The following is a 25949-nucleotide window of genomic DNA, read 5'->3' as shown; positions in this document are numbered from 1 at the left end:
ATATTAGTCATTTTTATTATTATCAAACTGGAAATAGTCACAGAGTTGCCTAAAGGATTAAAGAAAGTACTTTTGATGAAGTGTGAAGCATATACGAAGGTCTTTGTCATTATCATTAACAGTATCAGCCAGGTGCGGTGGCTCACGCCTGTAATCCCAGCACTTTGGGAGGCCGAGGCAGATGGATCACGAGGTCAAGAGATTGAGACCATCCTGGCTAACACAGTGAAACCCGGTCCCTACTAAAAATACAAAAAATTAGCCGGGCGTGGTGGCGGGTGCCTGTAGTCCCAGCTACTCGGGAGGCTGAGGCAGGAGAATGGCATAAACCTGGGAGGCGGAGCTTGCAGTGAGCTGAGATCACGCCACTGCACTCCAGCCTGGGGGACAGAGTGAGACTCTGCCTCAAAAAAGAAAAAAGAAAAAAAAGAAACAATATCAAGAGCAGTGCTCAATCCATTGTGATTTCCAGAATTAACTTACAAGTTGAGGCCACATTGATATTGCTTTTTTGAGCAAATGAAATGATGAATATGATATTTTTTTGTTTTCTTTTCTTTTTTTTTTTTTTGAGGCGGAGTTTCGCTTTGTTGCCCAGGCTGGAGTGCAGTGGGACAATCTCGGCTCCCTGCAAACTCTGCCTCCTGGGTTCAAGCAATTCTCCTGCCTCAACCTCCTGAGTAGCTGGGATTACAGGCGAGCGACACCACACCCGACTAATGTTTTATATTTTTGGTAGAGACAGAGTTTCACCATGTTGGCCAGGCTGGTCTTGAACTCCTGACCTCAAGTTATCTGCCCGTCTCGGCCTCCCAAAATGCTGGGATTACAGGCGTGAGCCACCACGTCCGACCAAATATGTTTTTTGTAAATGATAAAATGACAAGCAAAAATCATGATGGTTTAATAAACGTTCATTGCCCTACCCAAAACATAGTCCTGCCTGTAAGTGTGGCTCGTTCTGGGACCTCGGTGGCTTCAGACTTTCAAAAGGGTGGTTTTACTCCCAAAGTCCTGGCTTTTGGGACCTAAGGCAGAAGCTAGTGATGGAGACGGGGAGCTTGGCATGTTGCTTTGCTTCTGACAGGTTAGGAAGCCTCTTCCTTGTCTCTATCAGTAAACAAAGGGAAGTTATTATTCGCTCCTGCAGACGTTGTAACGTTAAAAAAAAAATTGGCCATCAGATTGAGAGAAAAGGCTAAGTCACTGGAGCCAATTTCTTTTGTACAGATGAGAGAACTCAGGCGAAGAAAGGGGAAAGGACCTGTTCAAAGCCACAAAGTAAGGTACAGCCAGGGCTAGAACCCAGATCTCTAGACCCCTAGTTCACTGCCCTTTCACTGGTGATTGCTTTCCAAAAACTCAATGCTCTCCAAGTCCGGAGCCCCATGTCCTTAAATGGAAGGTGATGGAGGCTCAGTGCTCCTGTCCAGAGACCAGGTGGGGAAGACTTTTTGGAGGCAGGGAAAGTGAGATGGGCAAAGCCAGTATGCAGGACACCCTCCTACCTACCGTGCAATTACCTCAGTCTTCACAACACTGTGAAGCGGAGAGTATCATTATCATCCCCATTTTACTTCTGTAGAAGGGGGCCAGTAACACTGCAGGGATGTAAACGGAGGCCCAGGATCGTCCCATCGTCCCATCGTTCTCTGCAGCTCTTGCTTCTGGAGCCTGGCCATTGCTAAGGTCCAGAACGTGTGCAGGGCACAAAGCAAATAGGTCTCCGGGACTGGGATGAGGTTTTGCCTCTCTTATACCCTGTGGTACCCAGCACAGCGTAGGCACGGGGTAGGTCCTGGCTGATCAATCGTCCTGCCTTTTGAAAATGCCATCTTTTCCACAGGTTTGGCCATGCTGTACACCCCCGGGATACACCTTCTCATACCAAGTCTCCACTCTCATGTGGTTCTATTCTTGGACTTTCCATCGCCTCCACGTCCCCTGAATATTTTTTCTGTCTCTAGCTCTCAGGAACTTTGACTCCTTGGCTGCCTTATTCTTTGTGCACGTTGGTCAAGAGCCAAAGATCTACTGGTCTCAGCTTTCCCACCTGTACAATGCGGTGCAGAGCCATTGGCTGGCTTTGACGCGCTATTAGCTCGAATTCGGGACGTAAGAACCGCACAAAATTACCGAGCCCCACCTTCTCTCCCCTCCCCTCCATCCCCTCCCTCGTTCGGAAAGCGCCTGCGCAGAAGCCGCCGGCCCGCCCTCCGCTATTCGAATCCGTATCCGCCCTTTTCGCGCCCTCGAAGACTCGGCGCTCGACAGGCGTCTACCAGCTTGTCTTCCGGTTTCGTCGCCGCCGCAGGCGCATCTGCCGAGTTCCGAGCGACCGATGGAGATGGCGGCTGCGGCTGAGTGACGGACGGTGGAGGCCCAGAGCCCGGGCCTGAAGAGGGGGACAAACCTGGGTGCCCGCAGGAGCCCGGCAGGGTACACAGGGTCAGGCCCAGTCTGGGGGGCGGGGACACGACTCCTCCAGAACGGAGACGGGCGGGCCGTGTGTGGTTGTGGTGGGTGTGACGTGAGAGGTGGGAGATGGGGCTTTCAGGCCGTGCGTTTCGCTTGTGTATGCCTGTGATGATTGGGCTCTGTGTGGTTGTGCGGTTACGCGGGGCGTATACACTTGGGTTTGGTTGTGCAGCTGTGGGTGGAGTGGGTGGGTGCTTGTCTCCCGAGCGGTTGTGTTTGATTCTCTGGTTGTGTAAAGCTGAAGCGTTTGTATTCTGAGTTCGTGTGGAGATGTTCGGAGTGTTTTGTGTGGTGTCTGTGCGATGTGTGACGTTGTCATGTCTGCTTCACGGGATTGAGTCCTTCGTGTTGTGTGTGGTCATGCGATGTGTGTATAATCATGTTAGTTATGTGGGTTGTGGTTGCGATCGTGAGGCCGGGTTGAGTGCGGCTGTGGGATGTGTCGTCGATGCGGCATGTGGCGGGGTGACATTCATGCTGGATGTACGGTTGCAGAACATGTAGCTTTTTTTTTTTTTTTTTACTTTTTACGTGATTTAGAGTGCGTGGGGCTTGCTTATGTGTTCAGTTATGGTTGTGGGGTCCAATTCGGTGGTTTGTGTTAGATTTCTTTATGGTGTATGCTTAGTTACATGATTTTGGAGTTCATTCATTTCTTCGTTCATTCATGGAGCTTTATTGTGCTGCTTCATTGTGTGTGCCAGGTACTGTGCTAAACCCTGGGGAGACGGCGAAGTGGAAAACATATAGAGTCTGTGCCCTCCCAGATTTTACAGTCTTACTTGGTCACTTCACGTATGTACCTGCGGTTATAAATTGAGATGAGTGCTGTGAAGGAGAAGTCCATTCTGATGCTCTGAGTAAGAGGCATTTCTTTTGAGGAAGTGAGGTTTGGGTTTGGGCTGAGGCGTGAAGGGTGGTTGTGTGGCATGGATGTGGTGGGCTTTGTGTTATTTGTGGTCGTTAGGGGTGAGTGCATGGGAAGAAAGGGAGCTGTCAGAGTCAGCATCAGATGAACCACTGGCTGGGGAGGGAACAGGCCAGACCTAGAGCTGCTGTATTCCAGTGGAAAATTTATGAAGTCACTGGGTTTCTTAACTAGAGGGAAAAAATAGGGACCTGGTGTCTCATTTGTTTATTTTCTGAGTTGCTGCCACCCTTCAGCTTTGAGGACCAGGCAGTCCCTCCTCGGTGGTCTTCTACAGTCCATCCAAAGCTGAGGGTCACACATCTCCCTCCACTATATACTGTGGCTTGTATCCCCAGGTTCTTGGGGAGAAATTTCTCTGCTTTTGTGGAATGGTTTTGTCTCAATTTCTCTTGTGACTGGGAGTCTTGATGAGGTGACATTGGAAGTGACTTTGCCATGAGCCAGTAAGACAGAGAATGTAACTTATTAAGCCCTGAAATGTTTAGGCACCAAATCAATTTATTTATTTATTTATTTACTTTTTTGAGATGGAGTTTCGCTCTTGTTGCCCAGGCTGGAGTGCAATGGCATGATCTTGGCTCACTGCAACTTCTGCCTCCTGGGTTCAAGCACTTCTCCTGCCTCAGTACCCCCACTAGCTGGGATTACAGGCACCTACCACCACACCCGGCAAATTTTTGTATTTTTAGTAGAGATAGGGTTTCACCATATTGGCCAGGCTGGTCTCGAACTCCTGACCTCAGGTGATCCGCCTGCCTTGGCCTCCCAAAGTGCTGGGATTACAGGCTTGAGCCACCATGCCTGGCCAGCTTTTATTTTTGAAGCAGTGAGAACATCAGGTTTGCTACTTAACTGTCACTTAATGGCTTATAAGATCTATCAGGGTGCAGTGGCTCACATCTGTAATCTCAGCAGTTTGGGAGGCTCAGGCAGGAGGATTGCCTGAGGCCAGGAGTTAGAGACCTGCCTGGGAAACATAGCAAGAACCTGTCTCTATAAATAATTAGAAACTAGCTGGGTGTGATGGCATACTCCTGTAGTCCCAGCTTCTTGGGAGGCTGAGGCAGGAGGATCACTTGAACCGAGAAGGTCGAGGCTGTTGTGAGCAATTATAGCTCACTGGGTGACAGAGCAAGATGCTGTCTCTTAAAAAGGAAAATCTAGTACGCCCATTAGAGATAAGTGCTCTACAAATATAAAATAGATTTTTTCTTTTTGACTAGTAGGTTTCTATTGTTTCTCTTTAACTGATGTTAGGATTTTTGATTTTTTGTATGTTTTTATGGCAGATACTATATCTTTTTCATCTTTGCATTTCTAACACAGGTGTCTTACAAGTATCAAGAACTTACTATATGTGGTTGAATAAACAATCAAGGTAAAGAGCATCAAGTAAAAACTTCTGCTTGTTGATAAGTACTTCAGACATTCCCCCAGTGGCTGAAGTGGCATATGAATTATGAAGTTGGATCATTTGGAATGAATGTAAGAGAATTGCCAAGGTATTGTTTGCTTATTTCAAGAATCTGTGCTTCCCACTTCATTGAGTTTTTGTTCTCCAGTGATGTTTTCACATTTTAGGTTTTGCAGCTTGCTTGGTCTAAGGATTTGAGAAAGAGTTTGTTTTCTCAAACTTGCACTGAACAAACATTAAGTACCCCATTGAACTGTGAAAAGAATGAAGAAAATCCTCAGTTGCTACCAGTTTGCCTGAATTGGCTTTTTTCCCTTCTTCTTTTCTTTCTTAGGGCTCCTCCTACTCCAGAGAGGAAACCTCATCCAGGGCCATGAAACCACTTCCTCACCATCTGTGTGCTGCTTAAGCTAATGCTGCGGGAACCATGGTTTCTTGGGAGGAATCAAGCTGACTCTTGGCATGAGATTCCTGCCTTCCTAGGGTTGAGAGTGGCACTGCCATGGCTTCTCTGGACGACCCAGGGGAAGTGAGGGAGGGCTTCCTCTGCCCTCTGTGCCTGAAGGATCTGCAGTCTTTCTATCAGCTTCACTCACATTACGAGGAAGAACACTCGGGGGAAGACCGTGATGTCAAAGGGCAAATTAAAAGTAAGAGGCGAGGACCTTGCCTATCCCCTGCTGTCGTTGAGAGCTTTAACTCACGGGATAGTTCTCTTCAGCTTTGGTGTTGCCACAGGAATATGATAATAGTAGTAGCAAACAGATGACTAGTGTTTGTCATGTGCCAGGCATTTTCAGAGTCTCCCTGTTTATTAATTTCATTTAATCCTCACAATAACTGTGTGGCTGTAAGCCACATTTTGAACCAGACACAGAGAGATTGGATAACTTGTCTGAAGCCACTCAGAGAAACAGTCTGACTTTGAATCTAGTAAATGTAATTGCTGTGATCTGGCTTGACTGTTCTTTAACCACCAGCCTAACAGGGTTTGGAGAGGAATTTCTTTCCTTTGCTATGATGATGGAGGCACATTATGCACCCATTTTACCTGTCACAAATTTAAGACTTCCCACCATCCTTCCTTCCCCAATTGGTATCTTGCCCTCTATAGCCCAGAAAAAGGAAGGTCATAGTTGAAGAACAAAACAACCTAAAAACCTTGGTTTTTGAGCTTCCAAGAGCTCAGGTTTGAGAGAGTTGTGGAAAGAATTTTTCAAAGGTACTTTTGACTATACCTATGTTTATTGTATTTCCTGGACATCAAATTCTAACCTCCAGATAAGATGCTGCTCCTCTGGGCGGGCACAGTGGCTCATGCCTCTATTCCCAGCACTTTGGGAGGCCAGGGTGGGCAGATCACTTGAGCTCAGGAGTTCAAGACCAGCCTGGGCAACATGGCGAAACCCTGTCTCACAAAAAAAAAAAACTAGCCGGGTGTGATGGTGCACGCCTGTAGTCCCAGCTACTCAGGAGACTGAGGTAGGAGGATCGCTTGAGCCCAGGGAGGTCAAGGCTGTAGTGAGCGATGATCATGCCACTGCACTCGCGCCTGGGCAACAGAGAGAGAGACACACACACACACACAAATACACACACACCAAAGATGCTGCTCCTCTGGAACTTATTTTGTAGTTATTCAGCTAACTTGCTTCTCACAGCTGGCAGCATTTCTGAAGGCCATGAAATTATAAAGAGTTCTGGATGTTGTATTCACAGTCTTTATTGGGAGAGAGAGAAAGGAATGATCATGTATTTCTAAGTGGACTTCAGCTTTCAGACAGGTGAATCATATGCACTTTGTAATCAGATATTTGTCCCTAGAGTCTCACTCTATCTCACTTTTCTGTTCAGTAAAAAAGAGTTTCTAAAAGCATAAACAGTTATAACTTCTATCCAAAAACAACAAAGGCAAACATTTCTGAAATCCTGAGGGCTTTGGTGGATGAGGTGGCTTCTGGCTGTAGAGGCTGTAGAACAGAGCCAAAACTATTAGGAGGGAAAAAAATGCTGTGCTTTATAGTTTTTAGAGTTTCTTTCACAGACATTATTATTTCATCTGACTCTCCTAACAACTCTACAAGAAGGTGATTGGTCTCATTTTACAGATAGTAAGTGAAGTGAGGCTCAAGAGATGTTGAGTTACTTATCCACAGTCACACAGGAATTGGCAGAGCTAGGCCTGGAACGTAGGTCTTCTGTCATCTGTAAATCCGGTGCTGCCCTTTGCACGTGACATCACTGAGGGTGAGAGGCCCCGTGTTCCAATCACAACACGCATTGCAGCTTCCTGGGGGAAATGAAGCAAAAACCAAACTAAAAAACCTGATTATGTAAGTTTCCTTTGGACAACCGAAGAGCTTCCATCATTTTCAACTAGCTTCCAGTCTTGGTGTCAGCTGAACTAAGTCCTATACAATGCCATTGCTCAAACTGGTGATACCAGTGGGTAGAGAGGTTAGAGAATGTTCCCGGATTCCTACAGTGACCCTTTCTTAAGAGGAAAAATGTTTAAGGTTATTTAGAGAATACAGATATGGGAATCTATTTAAGGAATACTAAATAGAATAGAAATTTTGTGCCTTGTGAAAGAAACTTGAAAGGATCCTTGGCTGGGCACAGTGGCTCACATCTGTAATCCCAGCACTTTGGGAGGCCATGGCGGGAGGATCACTTCAGCTTAGGAGTTTGATACCAGCCTGGGCAACATAGATCCTGTCCAAAAATAAAATAAAATTTTTTTTAATTAGCTGGGCATGATGACATGCACTTGTAGTCCTAGCCACTTGGAAGGCTGAGGCAGAAGGATCCCTTGAGCCCGGAAGGTTGAAGCTGCAGTGAGCCATGATTATGCCACTGCACTCCAGCCTGGGCAGCAGAGTGAAACTCTGACTCAAAAACAAAAAAACAAAATAAAGTTACTTTAGCCAGGTGCGGTGGCTCACGCCTGTAATTCTAGTACTTTGGGAGGCCAAGGCAGGAGGATTGCTTGAGCCCAGGAGAACAGACTGGGCAACATAGCGAGACCATTTCTACAAAAAAATCATTTAAAAAAATTAGCCAGTCATAGTGGCACGCACTGGTAGTCCCAATTACCCAGGAGGCTGAGGTGGGAGGATCGCTTCAGCTCAGGAGATCAAGGCTGTTACATTCTAGCCTGAGCAACAGAGTGAAACTGTCTCAAAAAAAAGAAAGAAAAGATCCTCTTGGTTTTTCCCTTTATTTCCCACCCTGCCTTACCCCCGACATCTCTACCTCTAGTACTATTAATGATCATGTCTTTAGTTAGAAAGGAATTCTTGATAATGTTGCAGTTTTCTGCATTTCAGAATCAGGAAAGTAAAGTTTTAAGGATTGACATGAAAGGTTTTTTGAAAAGCCCTTTAGAAAGCAGATTACGTCTCCATTTGGTCTTTTGATTCTTAGAAATGTTATGACATGGTTAGTTTTAGGCAAGTGAAAAGTTAAAGCCAAAAGAGTGAACCTTAGTATTAGATTTTGGGGGCAGTTCAAAAAAGAAAAGATTAGTCATTAGTAAAAAGTTAGTGGGTTTGGGGTCCAGTCCTGGTTCAGCTCCAGTTTAGCCCATTTTCAGTAAGTAGAAGAAAAGATAGCTGAAAATTGACTGTGGCTTCTTGCTTTGTTAGTGTTTTTAAAAGTATATGGGATTATTCTTAATTGGCCTTCTCTGGAAGGGCTATGTCCTTTCTGGGAAGGTTGCCAGGCAGTTTTTCTATCTCCTAAAAGTGGTTAAATGGTATAGATTGCCTGTTTAACCTGATACTTTAGTCTTGTTTGCAAAAATGAATTGTTACTTGCTAACTCACATTCCTGTTTGCTAGACCCTTTGTTCACATCAGGCAGTTTTCTCTCCCCTGTTACTAGAAAAGACTGCTTTAGGCCAGGGACAGTGGCTCATGCCTGCAATCCCAGCACTTTGGGAGGCCGAGGTGGGCGGATCACCTGAGGGCAGGAGTTTGAGACCAGCCTGGCCAATGTGGTGAAACCCCATCTCTACTAAAAAAAATACAAAAATTAGCTGGGTGTGTTGGCACATGCCTGTAATTTCAGCTACTCGGGAGGCTGAGGCAGGAGCATCCCTTGAACCCCTGGAAGGCAGAGGTTGCAGTGAGCTGAGATTGCTGCCATCGCATTCCAGCTTGGGGAACAAGAGTGAAACTCTGTCTCAAAAAAAAACGACTTTAGTGCATTTTAAAGGATGTCCTTTTGTTTTAGTATTTTTCCAGTTTGGACAAAGCTGTCCCACAGTGACCAATAATCAGGAAGTTTGCTTATTGGCTTGACCGTCTTAAAAAAAAAAGAAAAAGACAAGTGTATTCTTATCAATCTCACCCTCAGCCTGTGACCCTGGGCAACATCTCTACAAAAAAATGTTTTATAAAAAAATTTACCTAGTCATGGTGGCGCACATCTATAGTCCCAGCTACTTGAGAGACTGAGGCGAGAGGATCGCTTGAGCCCAAGAGATCAAGGCTGCAGTGAGCTATGATCGGCCACTGCACTCCAGCCTGGGTGACAGAGCAAGACCCTGTCTCTAAAAAATAAATAAATAAAAAGTAAAAGTAATGATACCATTTTATATTCAGTCTGATATTTTCTACTAGATTCTGGTGGAAGAAAGGGATAGCAGTCATCCAAGATTAAAGAACATTCATGAGAGAGCGACTTAGAACGGAGAATTCTTCCCGCCCCGCACCAGCTGATTGTTCAGTTTAACAGGTGGTTCTCTGCACCAGCACAGGTGGCAGAACCCATGTTCTGCAGAGGCATAGTTTGTGAATCAGCACTAGCGGGGGAGAGCTGGAGCTCTCATTTCAGGCACATGAGGTGTCTACTTCTAGCCCTGCTGTTACCTGTAAGCTCTGTGATCTTGGGTGAAGCAAGTTCTTCCCCGTCTTTGATGTCGTTTCCTCATTTGTAAGTAGGGCTATCACCTGCCTTATAACATTGTAAGCATGAACTGGCATAATGTATTTGCAAGCACTTTGCATTGTACCTGGTACATACGAGGGCTAAATACAGGAAATGTTCATTTTCTCTTCTTACCCAATCTGGTTCTGTTTGTGTTATGTTGTAGATGTTATATCTGTTTCTTGAAGCTTTTTGCAAATATTCTCACATGCATTCAATAAGTGCGTGGGCAGTAGTGGGGAAGCAAGAACTCTGTGTCCAGTTAAGCCTATGGGGAACACCAGTCCACAGATGGAGGTTTAGCTGAATCCCATCCTGGAGGTAAATTAGAAGAATTTACTCATGAGTTTCTGGGGTAAATGAATTAGTACTATAGAACTTGCTTTTAAAAAAACATTATTTTAACTGAGGTATAGTTTTTAAGTGTACACTTTAATTTTTTTTTTTTTTTTTTTTTTTTGAGACAGGGTCTCATTCTGGTTGCCCAGGCTGGAGTACAGTGGCACAATCTCAGCTCACTGCAGCCTCAACCTTCTGGGCTCAGGTGATTCTCCCACCTCAGCCTCCCAAGTAGCTGGGACTACAGGTGCATGCCACAACACCCAGCTAGTTTTTTGTATTTTTAGTAGAGATGGGGTTTTGTCATGTTGCCCAGGCTGGCTTGAATTCCTGGACTCAAGCAATTTGCCTCCCTTGTGGGATTACAGGTGTGAGCCACTGCGCCTGGCCCAATTCAAAAAGTTTTGAAAAATGTATATACCCACTTCACCACCACTCCAATTAAGGTAAAGAAGAAAACACTTCCATCACCCTGTTTTCCTCATCAAATTTGATTTTAGCACTTTTATTTAATTGTGCTCTTAAATTTGGCAATGAGCAGTAATTTAGCCCATATGTTGGCCGCCTAAACCAATTTAATGCTAATATTGACTAACTAGCGTATTGCTCTGTGGTATTTGTAATATAGTGTTTGTGTGCTTGCTCCTGCATTTTACTTGGGATCTAAATATTTCTGGTGCATTTTTAAACAAATGATAATTATTTCGTCAACTCTTGTTTTTTGAGATTTCTTTTGACTGTTTACTGGGTGTTCTTCATGGCTCATTTGTATTATTTGTTCCATTTTTCAAGGTCTTGTCCAGAAGGCTAAGAAAGCAAAGGACAGGTTGTTGAAACGAGAAGGGGATGATCGAGCAGAGTCAGGGACCCAAGGATATGAGTCTTTCAGCTATGGAGGGGTTGATCCTTACATGTGGGAACCCCAGGAGCTTGGTAAGAAAATTCATTTATTCATTCAGCAAGTGATTATTGAGCATCTGCTATGTTCTAGGTAAAGTTTTAAGAGTTGGCTGAGGAGGCATCAGTAAACCATAATGGTCTAAGCTTCTCATGGACCTTATGCCCTTGCTGGGGGAAGAAAATGGAAGAGAACCAGCTGAGCATCCACTTTGTGTTAGGCACTACATTAAGTGCCTTATACCCATGGTCTTGTTAGATCTTCACTGCACCTCATGAGAACCTGCCCAGGGACAAACAGTGAGTAAACTGCAGAAGTAGGGTATGAATCCATATCTCTCTGACGTCAGCCCAGGCATAAAGTCCATTAATGAATCTTTCCTCTCACATAGGACATTACCTGCCCAGTGACAGGCACTGGTTTATGCAGCTTACTTTTTTGAATAATTATAGTAACATCTACCTACTTTCATGTTTTTGGGATGATAAAAATTCTCTAACATTTATTATGATGATTGTACAACTCTGAAAATCCTAAGCTGGGTGCGGTGGCTCACACCTGTAATCCCAGCACTTTGGGAGGCCGAGGTGGGCAGATCACGAGGTCAGGAGATCCAGACCATGGTGAAACCCCGTCTCTACTAAAAATACAAAAAATTAGCCAGGCGTGGTGGCGGGCGCCTGTAGTCCCAGCTGCTCAGGAGGCTGAGGCAGGAGAATGGCGTGAACCCAGGAAGCAGAGCTTGCAGTGAGCTGAGATCGTGCCACTGCACTCCAGCGTGGGTGACAGAGTGAGACTCCGTCTCAAGAAAAAAAAAAAAGAAAAGAAAATCCTAAAAACCACTGAATTTGCTTTAAATGGTGTATGTATGTGAATTATATCTCAATAAAGCTATTTATCATGCCAGTCACACTTAGTTGAACTATCTAATCTTACATATCTGTTTTTTTTTTTTTGGAGACGGAGTCTCACTGTGTCACCCAGGCTGGAGTCCAGGGCTCCATCATGGCTCACTGCATTCCAGGCTCAAGTGATCCTCTCACTTCAGCCTCCTCAGTAGCTGAGACTACTGGTGCACACCATCACACCTGGCTAATTTTTGTATTTTTTGTAGAAACAGGGTCCTATGTTGGCCAGGCTGGTCTTGAACTCCTGGGCTCAAGTGATCCTCCCATCTCAGCCTCCCAGAGTGCCGGGATTACAGGTGTGAGCCACTACGCCTGCCTACATATCCTTTAACCGTCTAATGATAACAGTCATTAATATAATAAAATATTTTCTGTCCATGAAATGGGTAATTATTCCTTTATTTATCATTCCCTTGTGATTTATTCAATTTTCATGTTTATGATCTTGTTCACCTTTCACAAAAGCCTTGTGGAGTAGTGGTCCTTTTTCCCATTTATGGATGAGGAAACTGGAGCTCCAAGAAGGAAAGCGAAATTTACCCAGGCTCATCTACTGTATCTTTTTAGTGCTGGTATAGAAGGTGTCTCTTTGAATAAGGAAAGTCCTACAACTGTGCTGTCCATTCAGTAGCCACCAGTCATGGGCTGTTTAAGTTTAAATAAATTTAAATGAAATAAAATTAAAAGTCACTTCCTGTAGCACACACTAACCACATTTTAAGTGTTCTGTGTCCACTTGTGGCTATTTGCTACTGTATTGGAGAATGGAAACATTTTTGTTATTGCAGGAGAAAATTGCTTTAAAAATAATACTATACAGCCGGGCGCAGTGGCTCACGCCTATAATCCCAGCACTTTGGGAGTTCGAGGCAGGTGGATCACAAAGTCAGGAGTTCGAGACCACCCTGGCCAATATGGTGAAACCCCGTCTCTACTAAAAATACAAAAAAATTAGCCAGGCGTGGTGGCACATGCCTGTAATTCCAGCTACTCGGGAGGCTGAGGCAGGAGAATTGCTTGAATCCAGGAGGCAGAGGTTGCAGTGAGCCGAGATTGCACCACTGCACTCCAGCCTGGGTGACAGAGTGAGACTCTGTCTCAAAAAAAAAAAAAAAAATAATAATAATACTATACATATGTAATTATGAGATACATATGAAAGCCAATCCAAAACATGAAGGAGAAATTTTGGACACATGAATTCTTATTAGCTTTGTTTCATGATTGCCCATGTGAGATTACTGGGGTGATTTTCTGATTAAGTTGCCAGTTGCAGTAACTGAAGACAGTCACAAATTGTAGAAGGTCAAGTGAATGGCAAATTTTAGAAGTTAATATTTATTTATGATAGCTTATTTGTGATACCTTGTTTCATGATTGCCAATGTGAGATTACTAGGGTGATTTTCTGATTAAGTTGCCAGTTGCAGTAACTGAAATCACAAATTGTAGGTCAAATGAATGGCAAATTTTACCAGTTAATATTTATGGTCACCCCTAAGAATTCTAAATTAAAGTTTAATTAGATGTTAGAGTATGATTAGGGAAGAAAAGACATGTGGATGGTTAAGAGTATAGCATGTGTGGCCAGGTGCGGTGGCTCACCTGTAAACCCAGCACTTTGGGAGGCCAAAGCAGGTAGATCACATGAGGCCAGGAATTTGAGACCAGTTTGGCCAATGTGGTGAGACTCTGTCTCTACTAAAAATACAAAAATTAGCCTGGCATGGTGGCACATGTGTGTAATCCAAGTTACTTGGGAGGCTGAGGCATGAGAATTGCTTGAACCTGGGAGGTGGAGATTGCAGTGAGCCTGGAGATTTCGCCACTGCATTCCAGTCTGGGCGACAGAGCGAGACTCTGTCTCAAAAATAAATAAATAAAAAGAGTATAGCATGTGGAGATGCTGATCGAAGGATACAAAATTTCAGTCGGGAGGAATAAGTCAAGAGATCTGTTGTATAAGGTGGTGATTTATAGTTTTTTGTTTGTTTGTTTTTCTGAGACAGTCTTCCTCTGTCACCCAGGCTCGAGTGTGCTGCTGTGATCTTGGCTCACTGCAACCTTTGCCTCTGGGTTCAATTCTTGTGCCTCAGCCACCTGAGTAGCTGGGACCACAGGCGTGTACCACCATGCCCAGCTAATTTTTGTATTTTTAGTAGAGACAGGGTTTCACCATGTTGGTCAGACTGGTCTTGAACTCCTGGCCTCAAGTGATCCATGCTCCTTAGCCTCCCAAAGTGCTGGGATTACAGGCATGAGCCACTGCACCTGGCCTGATTATAGTTAATAAAAATATCTCGTATTCTTGAAAATCAGTGAGAGTAGACTTTGTATTGTCACCACAAAAAGTGGTAAGTATATGAAGTAATGCATATGGTAATTAGCTTGTTTAGCCATTTCCCAATGTATAAATATTTCAAAACATCATGTTGTACACGGTGAATATATGCAATTTTTATTTGGCAATTAAAAAATTTTTTTAAAGCATGGCATGTGACAAATTCTGTTACATTATAGTCTATAAATGAATAGGTGATCATTGGGAAGAGGACACGCACTGAGTGCCGGGAGGGTTGAGGACAATATGTTTCTGGAACAGGTGAGACTGAGCAGGGGATATTTCAGGTTACTCAGACAGTAAGCTATTTGTGTTGCAGACGTTTGTCCTGGGTTTTGGCTGCTGGACTGAGGAAGGTATCAGCTTAACTATCTCCCACAAGGGAATCTATCAGCATTTACATTTTTTTGGCCATTTTGAGAATTGTCCTTATCCTGAGGAAAAACCATATTGTATCAAATTTATAAAGTATAAAACAATAAGATAATTCAAAAATTTTTAAATCACCCATAATGTTACCACCCTGTTTAACATTGGCATGAGAGTCAGTTTAGACTTTACAAATTTTAACTTATTTAATCATCGTTAACAACTCTGTGAAGTAGATACCATTATTATTCCTTTTGATAGTTGAGTACTCTTAGAGTTACAGAGATGTTAAGTAATTTGTCCAAGGTTACACAGTGTGTGGCAGAATTGAAACTTGAGCACAGGCTGACTCCAGAGTCCATGCTCTTATCTGCTGTACTCTCAGGTCTCTCATATGGTACTTGGTGGCCTCCAAAGGCGGTTAACAATTTAGCAGATTTCCTTCCATTTGCTTTCCTGGTTTTTGAATTTTTGGTAAGGCTCTAAAATCCTAGAGTTTTTACTTGCTTTTGAAATATATTTTTTTTTCTTTCTGAAGTTGGTCTCACTCTGTCACTCAGGCTGGAGTACAGTGGTGGGATCATAGCTCACTGAAGCCTCCAGCTCCTGAGCTCAAGCCATCTTCCTGCCTTGGCCTCCCAAGGAGCTGGGATTATAGGCGTACATACCCATGCCTGGCTATTTTTTTTTTTTTTTTTTTTTTTTTGGAGAGAGACGGGGTCTCGCTATGTTGACCAGCCTGCTTTTGAAATTCATTGGGATAAGAGGCAAGGTAGAGAGGCTCCCTCAGAGAAACTATAAGTCATTTGTCTCCCTACCTTCCTTCCCTCTAGGTGCTGTGAGAAGCCATCTTTCCGACTTTAAAAAACACCGAGCTGCTAGAATTGACCACTATGTTGTGGAAGTCAATAAACTAATAATCAGGTTAGAGAAGGTAAATTTTGTTGTCTTAAAACATTTTTTTCTACAAATACACATTTTCTGGGGAAAAATAATCACATTTCTATAGCCTGTGTTGTATATATCATATACATCTGATGGTGGCAGAGAAACACCTTCTCTAGAGAGGTGCAAAGGACATGGTGGACAGTTCTAGCCTAGGCCAGCATTCCTTAAGAGAATGGCCCAGGTTGACAAACTTGCCACATGCTTAGCTTCCCTTTTCCCACCTATGAATCCCACTCAGGTGCTGGAAACCCTTTCTTCCTTCAGATTCTTCTTTTGGGTGTCCCAGGCACAATCATCCAGTGAGGTGTAGTGTGTGATGGCAAACAAAGAAGTGGTGACCAGGTCTCATGGGTGTATTTTCATCCTAGTTGTGCTTGTTGTGTGTAACCTGGATTGTGTGCTGGGCATAGTAGCAAGCACAAGTACAGTTCTTTATGTGTACTTTGTAAGGCAGAAATATGTGGCCAGTTTTAGGGTCCAGGAGCACCGTGGAGAATGGAGAGTTTTCTGTTGCTTTCAATCGTTGCCCTTACCCATCCTTGCCTACCCCTGGTTATTGCTAAAATGGGCAACTGACAATAAAGAGATTAGAAGTGGGTTATAGGAAGCGAGGTGGGTTCTAGATGCAAAACTAATACCCTGTCCCATGTGAAATTGTTTTTGTGATTTTGTGGAGTTGGGGATGACAGATGAGACTTGAGGAATGCAAATGTGCTAATTTCCTGCTTGATGTATTGGAAAGTGTGGAGCATGTATACATCACCTGGTTAATTTCATTTGGCACTATTTTCTTCCGGTCAGCTCACTGCATTTGACAGAACAAATACTGAGTCTGCAAAGATTCGAGGTAACTTTAAAACTTTGCTCACATTCATCTTATTATCTTTTTTTCCCTGACCAAAGCTCTCTTTAAAATGGCCTGCTTTCTTGTTGGTTTGCTCTTCCCAAAGCAATAGAAAAGTCTGTGGTGCCTTGGGTCAACGACCAGGATGTCCCTTTCTGTCCAGACTGTGGGAATAAGTTCAGCATCCGGAACCGCCGCCACCACTGCCGCCTCTGCGGGTCTATTATGTGCAAGAAGTGTATGGAGCTCATCAGCCTTCCCTTGGCAAGTAGGTGACTTGGAGGTGGGGCCCTGGACCCTCATCTTCTTTTGGGCGTAGCTTATTTGCTAATTACCACTGGGACCGTGGAACCTTTTTGTTAAATTAATAGCTCATGGGAATCTTCATTCATTGAGTTGCTGTTTCTGTGAAACCCACTACAGGCTAGGTACTATGCTAGGGGCCAGGGATACAGTGGTCTATAACAGGGATTGGCAAACTTTGTAAAGGATCAGATAGTAAATACATTTAGGCTTTGTGGGCCACTTATCGTTGCTGTGACATTTCTTCTTTCTTTAAACAACCTTTTAAAAATGTGAACACTAGACTGGGCACAGTGGCTCATGCCTGTAATCCCAGCACTTTGGGAGGCCAAGGCAGGCAGATCACTTGAGGTCAGGAGTTTGAGACTAGCCTGGCCAACATGTTGAAACCCTGTCTCTATAAAAATTTAGCCTGGCATGGTGGCATGTGCCTGTAGTCCTAGCTACTCAGGAGGCTGAGGCAGGAGAATTGCTTGAACCTGGGAGGTGAAGGCTGCAGTGAGCTGAGATTGAGCCACTGCACTTCAGCCTGGGTGACCGAGCAAGACTCCCGTCTCAAAAAAATAAATAAATAAAATAAAATAGCAATGTGAAAATTATACTTAGTTTGAGAGCCATATAGAAACAGCCTGGAGGCTGGACTTGGCTCACAGGTCATTTTTTGCCCATTTCTGGACTATAAGCCTATAAGGCATTGTCCATTCTTCCAAGGAGTCTAGCATCTATCAGGGGATATAAACTCACAAATAAATAATTGCTTTCTAAAGAGAGATGTACAATGAAAGAGACTGTCAGGAACTCAGGAGAGGCTGACCAACTCTTTGTCTGCTCTGCTTGGAAGTGGCAAGTGTGACTTTGAGAAGAGGGTCTTGAATATAAGCAGTGGGCTAGTCCCTTCCTGTGGGATAAGTCACAGACAACTCACTGCCATATAGAAAAGACTAATATCATAATATGAGAGATGCTGAGTGCTGTGGGCTCAGGGACAGTGAGAGCATGCATGCTTCGGGCTGGGAGGTGATCTTCGAGAAGAGCCTTAAAAGATGAGTAGGATTGCAAAAGAGATGGAGAAAGAGGACATTTTAGGTAGAGTGAAGAGTAGGAGCAAAGGCATGGAATTCTGGAAAGCCGAGGGTAGGTTAATGGATGAGCAAATAGAATAGTTGGGGGTGTGTGGAGGACAAACTTTAGGTGGAACCCGATCCTCCAGGACTTTGCAACCAAGCTGAGTAGAAGTTGCTGAAGATGATCTCATTGGCTTCTGGGAAGTTTGGGGTAAATTTGCAACACTAGAGAGTTCTGCTGACTGTGCACACTGTTGGCCATGGGGTGTCTGGATAATGTGGGGACAAAAACAGATGCTTCTTCTGTCCAACTCTCACATACACCAGGTCACTTTACCTTGATACTTTCTCCCTGAGACCAACTCCCTGTCTCACATGAGATTTTATAAGCTGCCTTTTTGGGACACTATTCATCCTTCTTCTCTTGAGCTCTTTAGCCAGCATTTACTGGGCAGCTGCTGTGGGGTGGCCCTGCTGGATGTGTTAAGGGTACAAGTGTGAGTAAGACACAGTTCATACCCACAAAGAGTCATAGGTTCCTAGGGCAGCTCTGGGGTGTACATGCAACTGTACACAGGGAGAAGAGTGGAAAGTGCTCCAAAATGGGCAATATGGTGGGAACTGATGGGAAGGATGGATAGTTTTTGCCTCAGGGAATTGGAAAAGGCTTTCCTGGAGGACCTGCCATTCAGAGAGGGTAGGAGCCAGATGTTTGGGAATAGGGAGAAGGCTGTGGAAGAGAGTCTCCTGGGAGAATGTTTGTTGTGTTGGAGGCACAGGGCAAATGCAGGAGAGTGGCAGGTGGAAAGGGAAGGCTGTTTGGATTTGGAGGGGCAGCAGTGGAGTCCTTTCCCACCAGAGTCTGACACCAGGAAGGCAGAGGGGCAGTACTTGCCCACAGCTGGAGCCTGATCTTATTACTCTCCAAATCAAACACCTGTGGACTGACACCTTGAGGTCGTGGGTATGGTAATTGGATGCTGTGGGGGTCATTGCTGCCTGTTGGTGTTGTGGTTACAGACAAGCTCACCAGTGCCAGCAAGGAGTCCCTGAGCACCCACACCAGCCCCAGCCAGTCACCCAACAGTGTCCATGGCTCCCGCCGAGGCAGCATCAGCAGCATGAGCAGTGTCAGCTCGGTCCTGGATGAGAAGGACGATGACCGGATCCGCTGCTGTACACACTGCAAGGACACGCTGCTCAAGAGAGAGCAGCAGATTGATGAGAAGGAGCACACACCCGACATCGTGAAGCTCTACGAGGTGATTCGCGCTGTCTGGTCTTGGGTCTAATTTCTTAGGCAGATTTGGCTGTTTGTTACGTACACTCCTGCAGATTCTGGAGAATGCTTTGGAAAGTTGTTCGTTTGAATTATTTGTAGTTCCTGTTAAAGGCCCATGTTATGATTTCCCAGCTAGGGCCCTGTGTGAGTCAGAGTCATCCTGGGTGTGTTGCAAGAAACTCGTTTCAAGTGGCCTTCCTTGGCCACTTGAAAGCAGGTGGGTGGAAGCTTTGGTGGCCCAGAGGCAATAGGAGGAAGGGCAGTTGCCATGTGGTGTAGACAGGTTCTGTGGGGAGGGCAGAAGCTAGAGATGTTCATAAACAGTGGGCCAGAAGAATCCTGGGAAACTCACTTGGGAGTGTTAGACTTTACAAGTTTTAGAAAGTTCTACAAGTTTTCAGGCTTCACCAGTTTACTGAGTGTCCCCTTCTAAGTTTGTCCAAATGCCTCAGCTGTCGTTACTTGAGTGATCCCACAGCCCCCCTACTAGATGCATACTCTGAGAGGAAATAGTGTGCAAAGAATATCTGGGAGTGAGACTGGCTTGGTCCCTTAATGGCCAGGTGAGACCTGTGAGCTGAGGAGGACTAGCCAGGTGGACTGGGTGGGGAGGCAGTAAGAGATGCAGGGAAGAGATCAGCCCAGGCAGAGGAAGCAGCTTGTGCAACATTCTGAACAGAGGAAGAGTGTAATTTTGCCTAATGACCACTGAATAGTCATTGTTAGTAGTTCTGCAGGTCATAATGGCAGTGTTTCTGGAATCCCCATGTAAATACTCAGGCTACGAGAAATGGTGTCAATTAAGCCCCATGTTGGGTTGCAGATGTAGCATTCTCCATCCTTTGTGTGGAGTTCACGACCTGGTATCTCATTTCCGTGAATACCCACGGTGCTTGTGCCACCTCCTCTTTTGAAGTAAGCCCTGGCAATGCCTTGTGCTGGTTTCCCATTGTTGCCTGGCATCACTTGGCAGAGAAAGAAAGTAGCAGCTAATTCCTTTTTGTCTTGGTAGACACCTTGGCTTGTGCCCTGGAAGCCTTGCTCCTCTCAAAAACATCTCGCCGGGCACTTTGGGAGGCCGGGGCAGGCAGATCATTTGAGGCCAGGAGTTCGAGACCAGCCTGGCCAACATGGCAAAACCTCGTCTCTACTAAAAATATAAAAATTAGCTGGGCGTGGTGGCAGCGCGCCTGTAATTCCAGCTACTCAGGAGGCCAAGGCATGAGAATCACTTGAGCCCAGGAGGCAGAAGTTGCAGTGAGTGGAGATTGCGCCATTGTACTCCACCTTGGGTGACAGAACAAAATTCCTTCTCAAAAAAAACAAAACGAAACATCTGATCAGAAGCTCCATTCTCACTTTCTTTCCTTCCTACAAAATTTTCTGCTTGGAAAGTAGGCCTATAAATCAGGAAATTGATAACAACAATTAATGTGTTAGAAAAGTGAACATTTTAAATATAGCTCCATTGATGGAGCCTAGCTTCTGGGTAGGTGTTTCTATATCTTGAGCATACCACTTACCTCTTTGTTTTTGTTCTTAGAAATTACGACTTTGCATGGAGAAAGTTGACCAGAAAGCTCCAGAATACATCAGGATGGCAGCATCATTAAAGTAAGCTATTCATCTATGTTTTTCTAATCCAGTGGTGACTGTTTTCTGGCATTTTAGGTCAATTCTCCAGTAGCCAAAAATGAAAATCTTAACTTCAACCGTGCTTTTTTTCTGAGACCAGCTGAAGTTGGTTTTTTTCCACTTTTGGCTATTATGAGGAGAATCATCTTCATGTCTGTCTTTTAGTGGGGTACAGGCTACCATCACATGAGCTTGTAGAAAGACAGCCACATTCAGTTGACCTTGGCTATTCTGACTGAGCAGGTTTGGGAAGGGCCTCAGACAATAGGTACTGCTGCTGAGTGCAGCATCTGGACAGAGCAGAGGAAGGGCAGTGGGTCTCATGCTCATGTCTGGGTAGATGCCACTTGAGTGTCACATTGAGGTGTCAGGGCTTAAAGCAGGCATGACCATTAGAGCAGGGGCTGGCAGACTGCAGCCCGTGGGCCAAATGTATCCTGACATCTGCTTTTTTTTTTTTTTTTTTCGAGACAGAGTCTCACTCTGTTGCCAGGCTGGAGTGCAGTGGCGTGATCTCGGCTCACTGTGACCTCCACCTCCCGGGTTCAAGCAATTCTCCTGCCTCAGCCTCCCAAGTAGATGGGACTACAGGCACGCACCACCACGCTCAGCTAATTTTTTTATATTTTTAGTAGAGACAGGGTTTCACCATGTTGGCCAGGATGGTCTTGATCTCTTGACCTCGTGATCCACCCGCCTTGGCTTCCCAAAGTGCTGGGATTACAGGCGTGAGCCACCGTGTCTGGCCAACATCTGCTTCTTTTTTAAAATTGAGATGTAGTTCACACACCCTAACCTTTACCCTTTTAAAGTGTACAGTTTGGTGGTTTTTAGCGTATTTACAAAATTAGCGAACATTACCACTGTCTTCATTGTAAACATTTTCATCACCCCAATAGGAAACCCCATACCCATTAGCAGCCACTGCCCTTTCCCCATCTCCCTGGACACCACTAATCTATTTCCTGTCTCTATGGATTTGTCTGCTTTTGACATGTCATATAAATAGAATCATAAATATAAAATCTCTCTTGTCCAGCTTCTTTCACACAGTGTAATGTTTTTCAGATTCATCCATGTTGTTGCATGTATCAGTACTTCATTCCATCTGTATGAATGCATTGCATGGATACTTGTCACATTTTGTTTATCCATCAGTTGATGAACATTTGGGTTTTTTCCACTTTTGGCTGTTATAAATAATGCTTCTGTAATATTTGAGTACAAGTTTTTATGTTTTTTGTGTAGACATGTTTTCATTTCTCTCGGGTAGGTACCTAGGAGTGGAATTGCTGGGTTTTATGGTAACTATATATTACCATAGAGTAACATTCCATAGAGGAATTGCTAAATCGTTTTGTGGAATGACTGCACAATTTTGCATTCCCACCAGCAGTGTATGAGGGTTTCACTTTCTTTATAGCCTTACCAACACTAGTTATTGCCACCTGTTTGCATAAAGTTTTATTGGAACACAGCCATGCCCATGTTTGATTACTGTTTGTGGCTGCTTTTGCACCACTATGACAGAGTTGAATAGCAGCAACAGAGACTGTGTGGGCTGCAAAGCTGAAAACATTTATGATTCGGCTCCTTATGGAAAAAATCTGCTGATCCCTGCTTAAGATCGTTGCTTTTTCTGAAGCTTAGTGTTTGTAACCTAGAAGTTAAAGTGCTCACTACTAGAGTCAGATCCCAGCAGTGTTTTCCCAACCTGTAGGAAAAGAATTAATTATGGTATCTAGTGTTATTAATTTCAGAGTTTTCTGTCTTTGTCTTAAACCTGTGTTGCCTATCTGCCACATTTAAAGCGATGCATGTAGTAGTAGATGTGCCTTTTTTAAAAACAAAACCATGTGTATATATATATTTAAAACAAAACCATGTATATATATATAGATATATTTTTTTTTTTTTTTTTTGAGACCGAGTTTTGCTCTGTCGCCTAGGCTGGAATGCAGTGGTGCGACCTCAGCTCACTGCAACCTCTGCCTCCCAGTTCAAGCAATTCTCCTGCCTCAGCCTCCTGAGTAGCTGGGATTACAGGCACGCATCACGATGCCTGGCTAATTTTTGTATTTTCAGTAGAGATGGGGTTTCATCATGTTGGCCAGGCTGGTCTCGAACCTCCTTGGGTACTTCTGAGCGAGAAAAGCCAAGTAGCTTTCTGCTCTTAATGTAGTGTAACCACTTCTTACATCTTGTTAGATCCAGTGGAATTGTTTAGGGAAAGTAGGCCAGAGTAAATTCAGCCGCATTTGTTTTGGTGATGAGCATAAGGGCTAGTCCTTGGAGGCCTTGGCATGAATCTGTCCCTATTGCGTCTGCAAATCGAAACATCACTTCCACTTGATTCATTCATTCCAAGAGATGGACACTGCATTATATCTGAAAGTCTGAAATGCCACCTTTAGAGAATTAACTGCCTTTGTGAGGCCTTACACCTTTAGCGTCCTTCTACACTATGCTGTCCAATCTGCACCATGAAACTTAGGTCACGTGTCTCTGGTTTCTCCTTAGTGCTGGGGAGACAACCTACAGTCTGGAACATGCCAGTGACCTTCGAGTGGAAGTGCAGAAAGTGTATGAGCTGATAGACGCTTTAAGGTAAGGTCCATTAAGTGGTATCCTGCCTGCTGGTGGAATGGAGAAGATGCTGTTCTAATGAAATGGCAAAAGCAGACCTGCACTCACTCAGACTTCTGGTGATGGGGCAGTGGGTGAGGAGGAGGGCAAGGAAGGGGCCAGCTCTGGCACTTAATGCATCTCAGTGACTTTTGTTTCGTTAAGGATTTCTAATGTTTGCTATTATTAAAGAAAGAGGAGCTGGTTATTGACACCTATCACCTGCCAGTCACTGGCTGTTTTCTCTAGAATAGCTCATTTATTCTACTGAAGTTACCCTGTGAGGTAGGGATTAACATCCTGTGTCAAAGGTGAGGAATCATGTCACAGATAGCAAAAGTTGTGGAGTGAAGATAGAAACTCAGGTTCTTTCTTTGTGTCTGTGCTCAAGTCCACAGCTGCTTTTTAACTGTGGACTGGCCGTTGGGGTTAAATTAGCCAGTGACTCAGAGGGAGAATAAGATGAGGTGCCTTTGTCCATCCAGACATACAGCATGGGCTACGTAGTTGCAGGGCCTGGTACAAAATGAAAATGCATGTCCCCTGTTCAAAAGTTATTAAGAATAAAGACACTAACAGCAGAGCATTAAACCAAGCACAGGGCTCTTTTAAGTGCCAGTCCTTTCCAGTTGCATAGGTTGCTCACCTGTGAAGCTGGCTCTGCATGTGTAGTCAGTCACTCCATAACAGTGTTGTGCACCCTTTGCTAAGGCCTGTGTACAGCCAAAGGGTAAGAAATGGGCTTTGCCTTCAAAGAAACTTCGATGGAGTCACTTGTCCATCTTTACACACCTTCCTGGCATGAAAGCCTGGCAACTCCAGATGTTATACTTTCCACCCTTGTTTCTGAAGCTGGCAGTGCTCATTATATTCATGTGTTTGTTCCAATTCAGTAAGAAGATCTTAACCTTGGGCTTGAACCAGGACCCTCCACCACATCCAAGCAATTTGCGGCTGCAGAGAATGATCAGATACTCAGCTACACTTTTTGTGCAGGTAAAGCCATCCTGGGTTGGCATAAATGTTGCACTTGGCCTGTCGTGTTCTTTTGCTTCCCAGGAGGCAGATCCATGCCAATGACTTGTTTACTTCCTATTTATACGTTTATTATTTTTTGAAATTATGAATGCATGATGCCACACTTAGAGAAAAATCTGGATTTCAGAGAAAACTAAAACTACTTTTAATCCTATGTCCCCATTACAATCACTCATTATTCTGGTATGTTTTCTTTTTTCCCATTTGTATTTTTTATATACAGTAGTTACGATACTGCATATTGACTGTATATGCCATTCTTTAACCGTTTTCCTTTAGTTGGACATTTGATAGACTAATTTTTTGCTGCTGTTAAGTGTTGCCATGATAGTAATAATGGTACTTAGTATTTCTTCCTTAGGATAATCTCCTAAGAGACTCTTCTTGAGCCATCAGCTGGGAGGAAACAGCCGATTAAGGGCAGACTAACCTAAGTGGTTAGATCTGAATTGTGTCTTTCTATCCCTGAAGGCCCCTTCTGAGAGAGTCACAGTTAACCACTCTTGGGGCTCCCTGATAAAGAGATCTGTTTTTTTCTTTTTTTTTAAATTAAAACAAAGTTTTTTTTTTTTCTTTTATTAAATAGAGACAGGGTCTTACCATGTTGCACAGGCTGGTCTCAAACTTTTGAGCTCAAGCAGTCTGCCCACCTTGGCCTCCCAAAGTGCTGGGATTATAGGCGTGAGCCACTGCACCCAGCCAACAAAGAGATCTAATAGATAGAGTCCTGTCAGGTTAGTTTTCTAACTCTGTAGTATAGAGAAGTAGGCCCTTCCTCACTTTGATTAGTGACTCTATTCAGCAATCATTTGTTGAGTGCCTCCTATGTACCAGGTAGTGTTTTAGGTGCTGGATGTCCTATAGTGAACAAAAAAGACCAACGTTCCTGTTCTCATTAAGCTTATGTTCTAGAGAAGGAGAGAGATCATAAACAACTAAAATATCTAGTATGTAAGATAGCAAAAGTGCTCTGGAGAAACTTACAGCAGGGAAGTGTGGGAGAGAGGGCTGGGATTGAGGTTTGCTAAGTTAATAGGATGGGCAGGGACAAGACCTCATAGAGAAGCTAACATCTGAGCCAGGTGAATAACTGGGATAGCTGATGTTGATCATTTCATAAGGAAAATGCAGGCCCATTTGGAGTTGACTGTCTCACCCAATATGAGTTCTCTCCTTTCTAGCTGCTGTCAAATGATGTCACTCTCTGAGAACAGAGTGGCTCAGCTTAAGCAGACTCTCATCATGGGGTTTAAGGTTCATTTTTTCTCTAAAAGGGTTTAAGTGTAAAATTGTCTGTCACTCCCTGCAGGAAAAGTTGCTTGGTTTGATGTCACTGCCAACCAAAGAACAGTTTGAGGAACTGAAAAAGAAAAGGAAGGAGGAAATGGAGAGGAAGAGGGCCGTGGAGAGACAAGTGAGTGAAGCCAGGGATATGGGGCCCGCTTCCTCCTGTGGCTCTCAAGCACAGAGGCTGCCATGGGCTCCCAGGTTGTGTGGGGTTGTAGTGAATCAGAACCTCTCTCTCAAATGTGCATATTTCTTCTGTTGTGTTTCAGCCTCACTTTCATCTATGGGAACTAGAATAATTGTTTTTCTCCCCA

At 44.2% G+C, this 25949-nt stretch overlaps 1 protein-coding gene across 11 annotated transcripts in view; it reads left to right on the top strand.

Annotated features, from left to right (window-relative positions):
- Positions 1-2272: 2272 nt before the first annotated feature.
- The window catches only part of RBSN (rabenosyn, RAB effector), a 29029-nt gene continuing 5352 nt past the window's right edge, over positions 2273-25949 (top strand). The window contains exons 1-13 of one of the 11 annotated variants that reach the window (XM_004033672.4): positions 2273-2439; positions 3183-3338; positions 4736-4911; positions 5158-5473; positions 10887-11027; positions 15443-15543; positions 16359-16404; positions 16508-16669; positions 18789-19030; positions 20594-20664; positions 23206-23292; positions 24204-24306; positions 25658-25762. In XM_004033672.4, coding sequence (XP_004033720.1) covers positions 5326-5473; positions 10887-11027; positions 15443-15543; positions 16359-16404; positions 16508-16669; positions 18789-19030; positions 20594-20664; positions 23206-23292; positions 24204-24306; positions 25658-25762 — 1206 coding nt within the window. In that variant the 5' untranslated portion in view covers positions 2273-2439; positions 3183-3338; positions 4736-4911; positions 5158-5325. The other 10 variants (XM_019023429.3, XM_019023431.3, XM_055381082.2 and 7 more) reach the window with 10 other exon arrangements.

This window comes from Gorilla gorilla, chromosome 2 (assembly GCF_029281585.2).
Source record: "Gorilla gorilla gorilla isolate KB3781 chromosome 2, NHGRI_mGorGor1-v2.1_pri, whole genome shotgun sequence".
Taxonomy (NCBI): Eukaryota; Metazoa; Chordata; class Mammalia; order Primates; family Hominidae; genus Gorilla; species Gorilla gorilla.
Note: the sequence above shows the minus strand (reverse complement) of the source record. Positions and strands in the feature narration are given on the sequence as shown.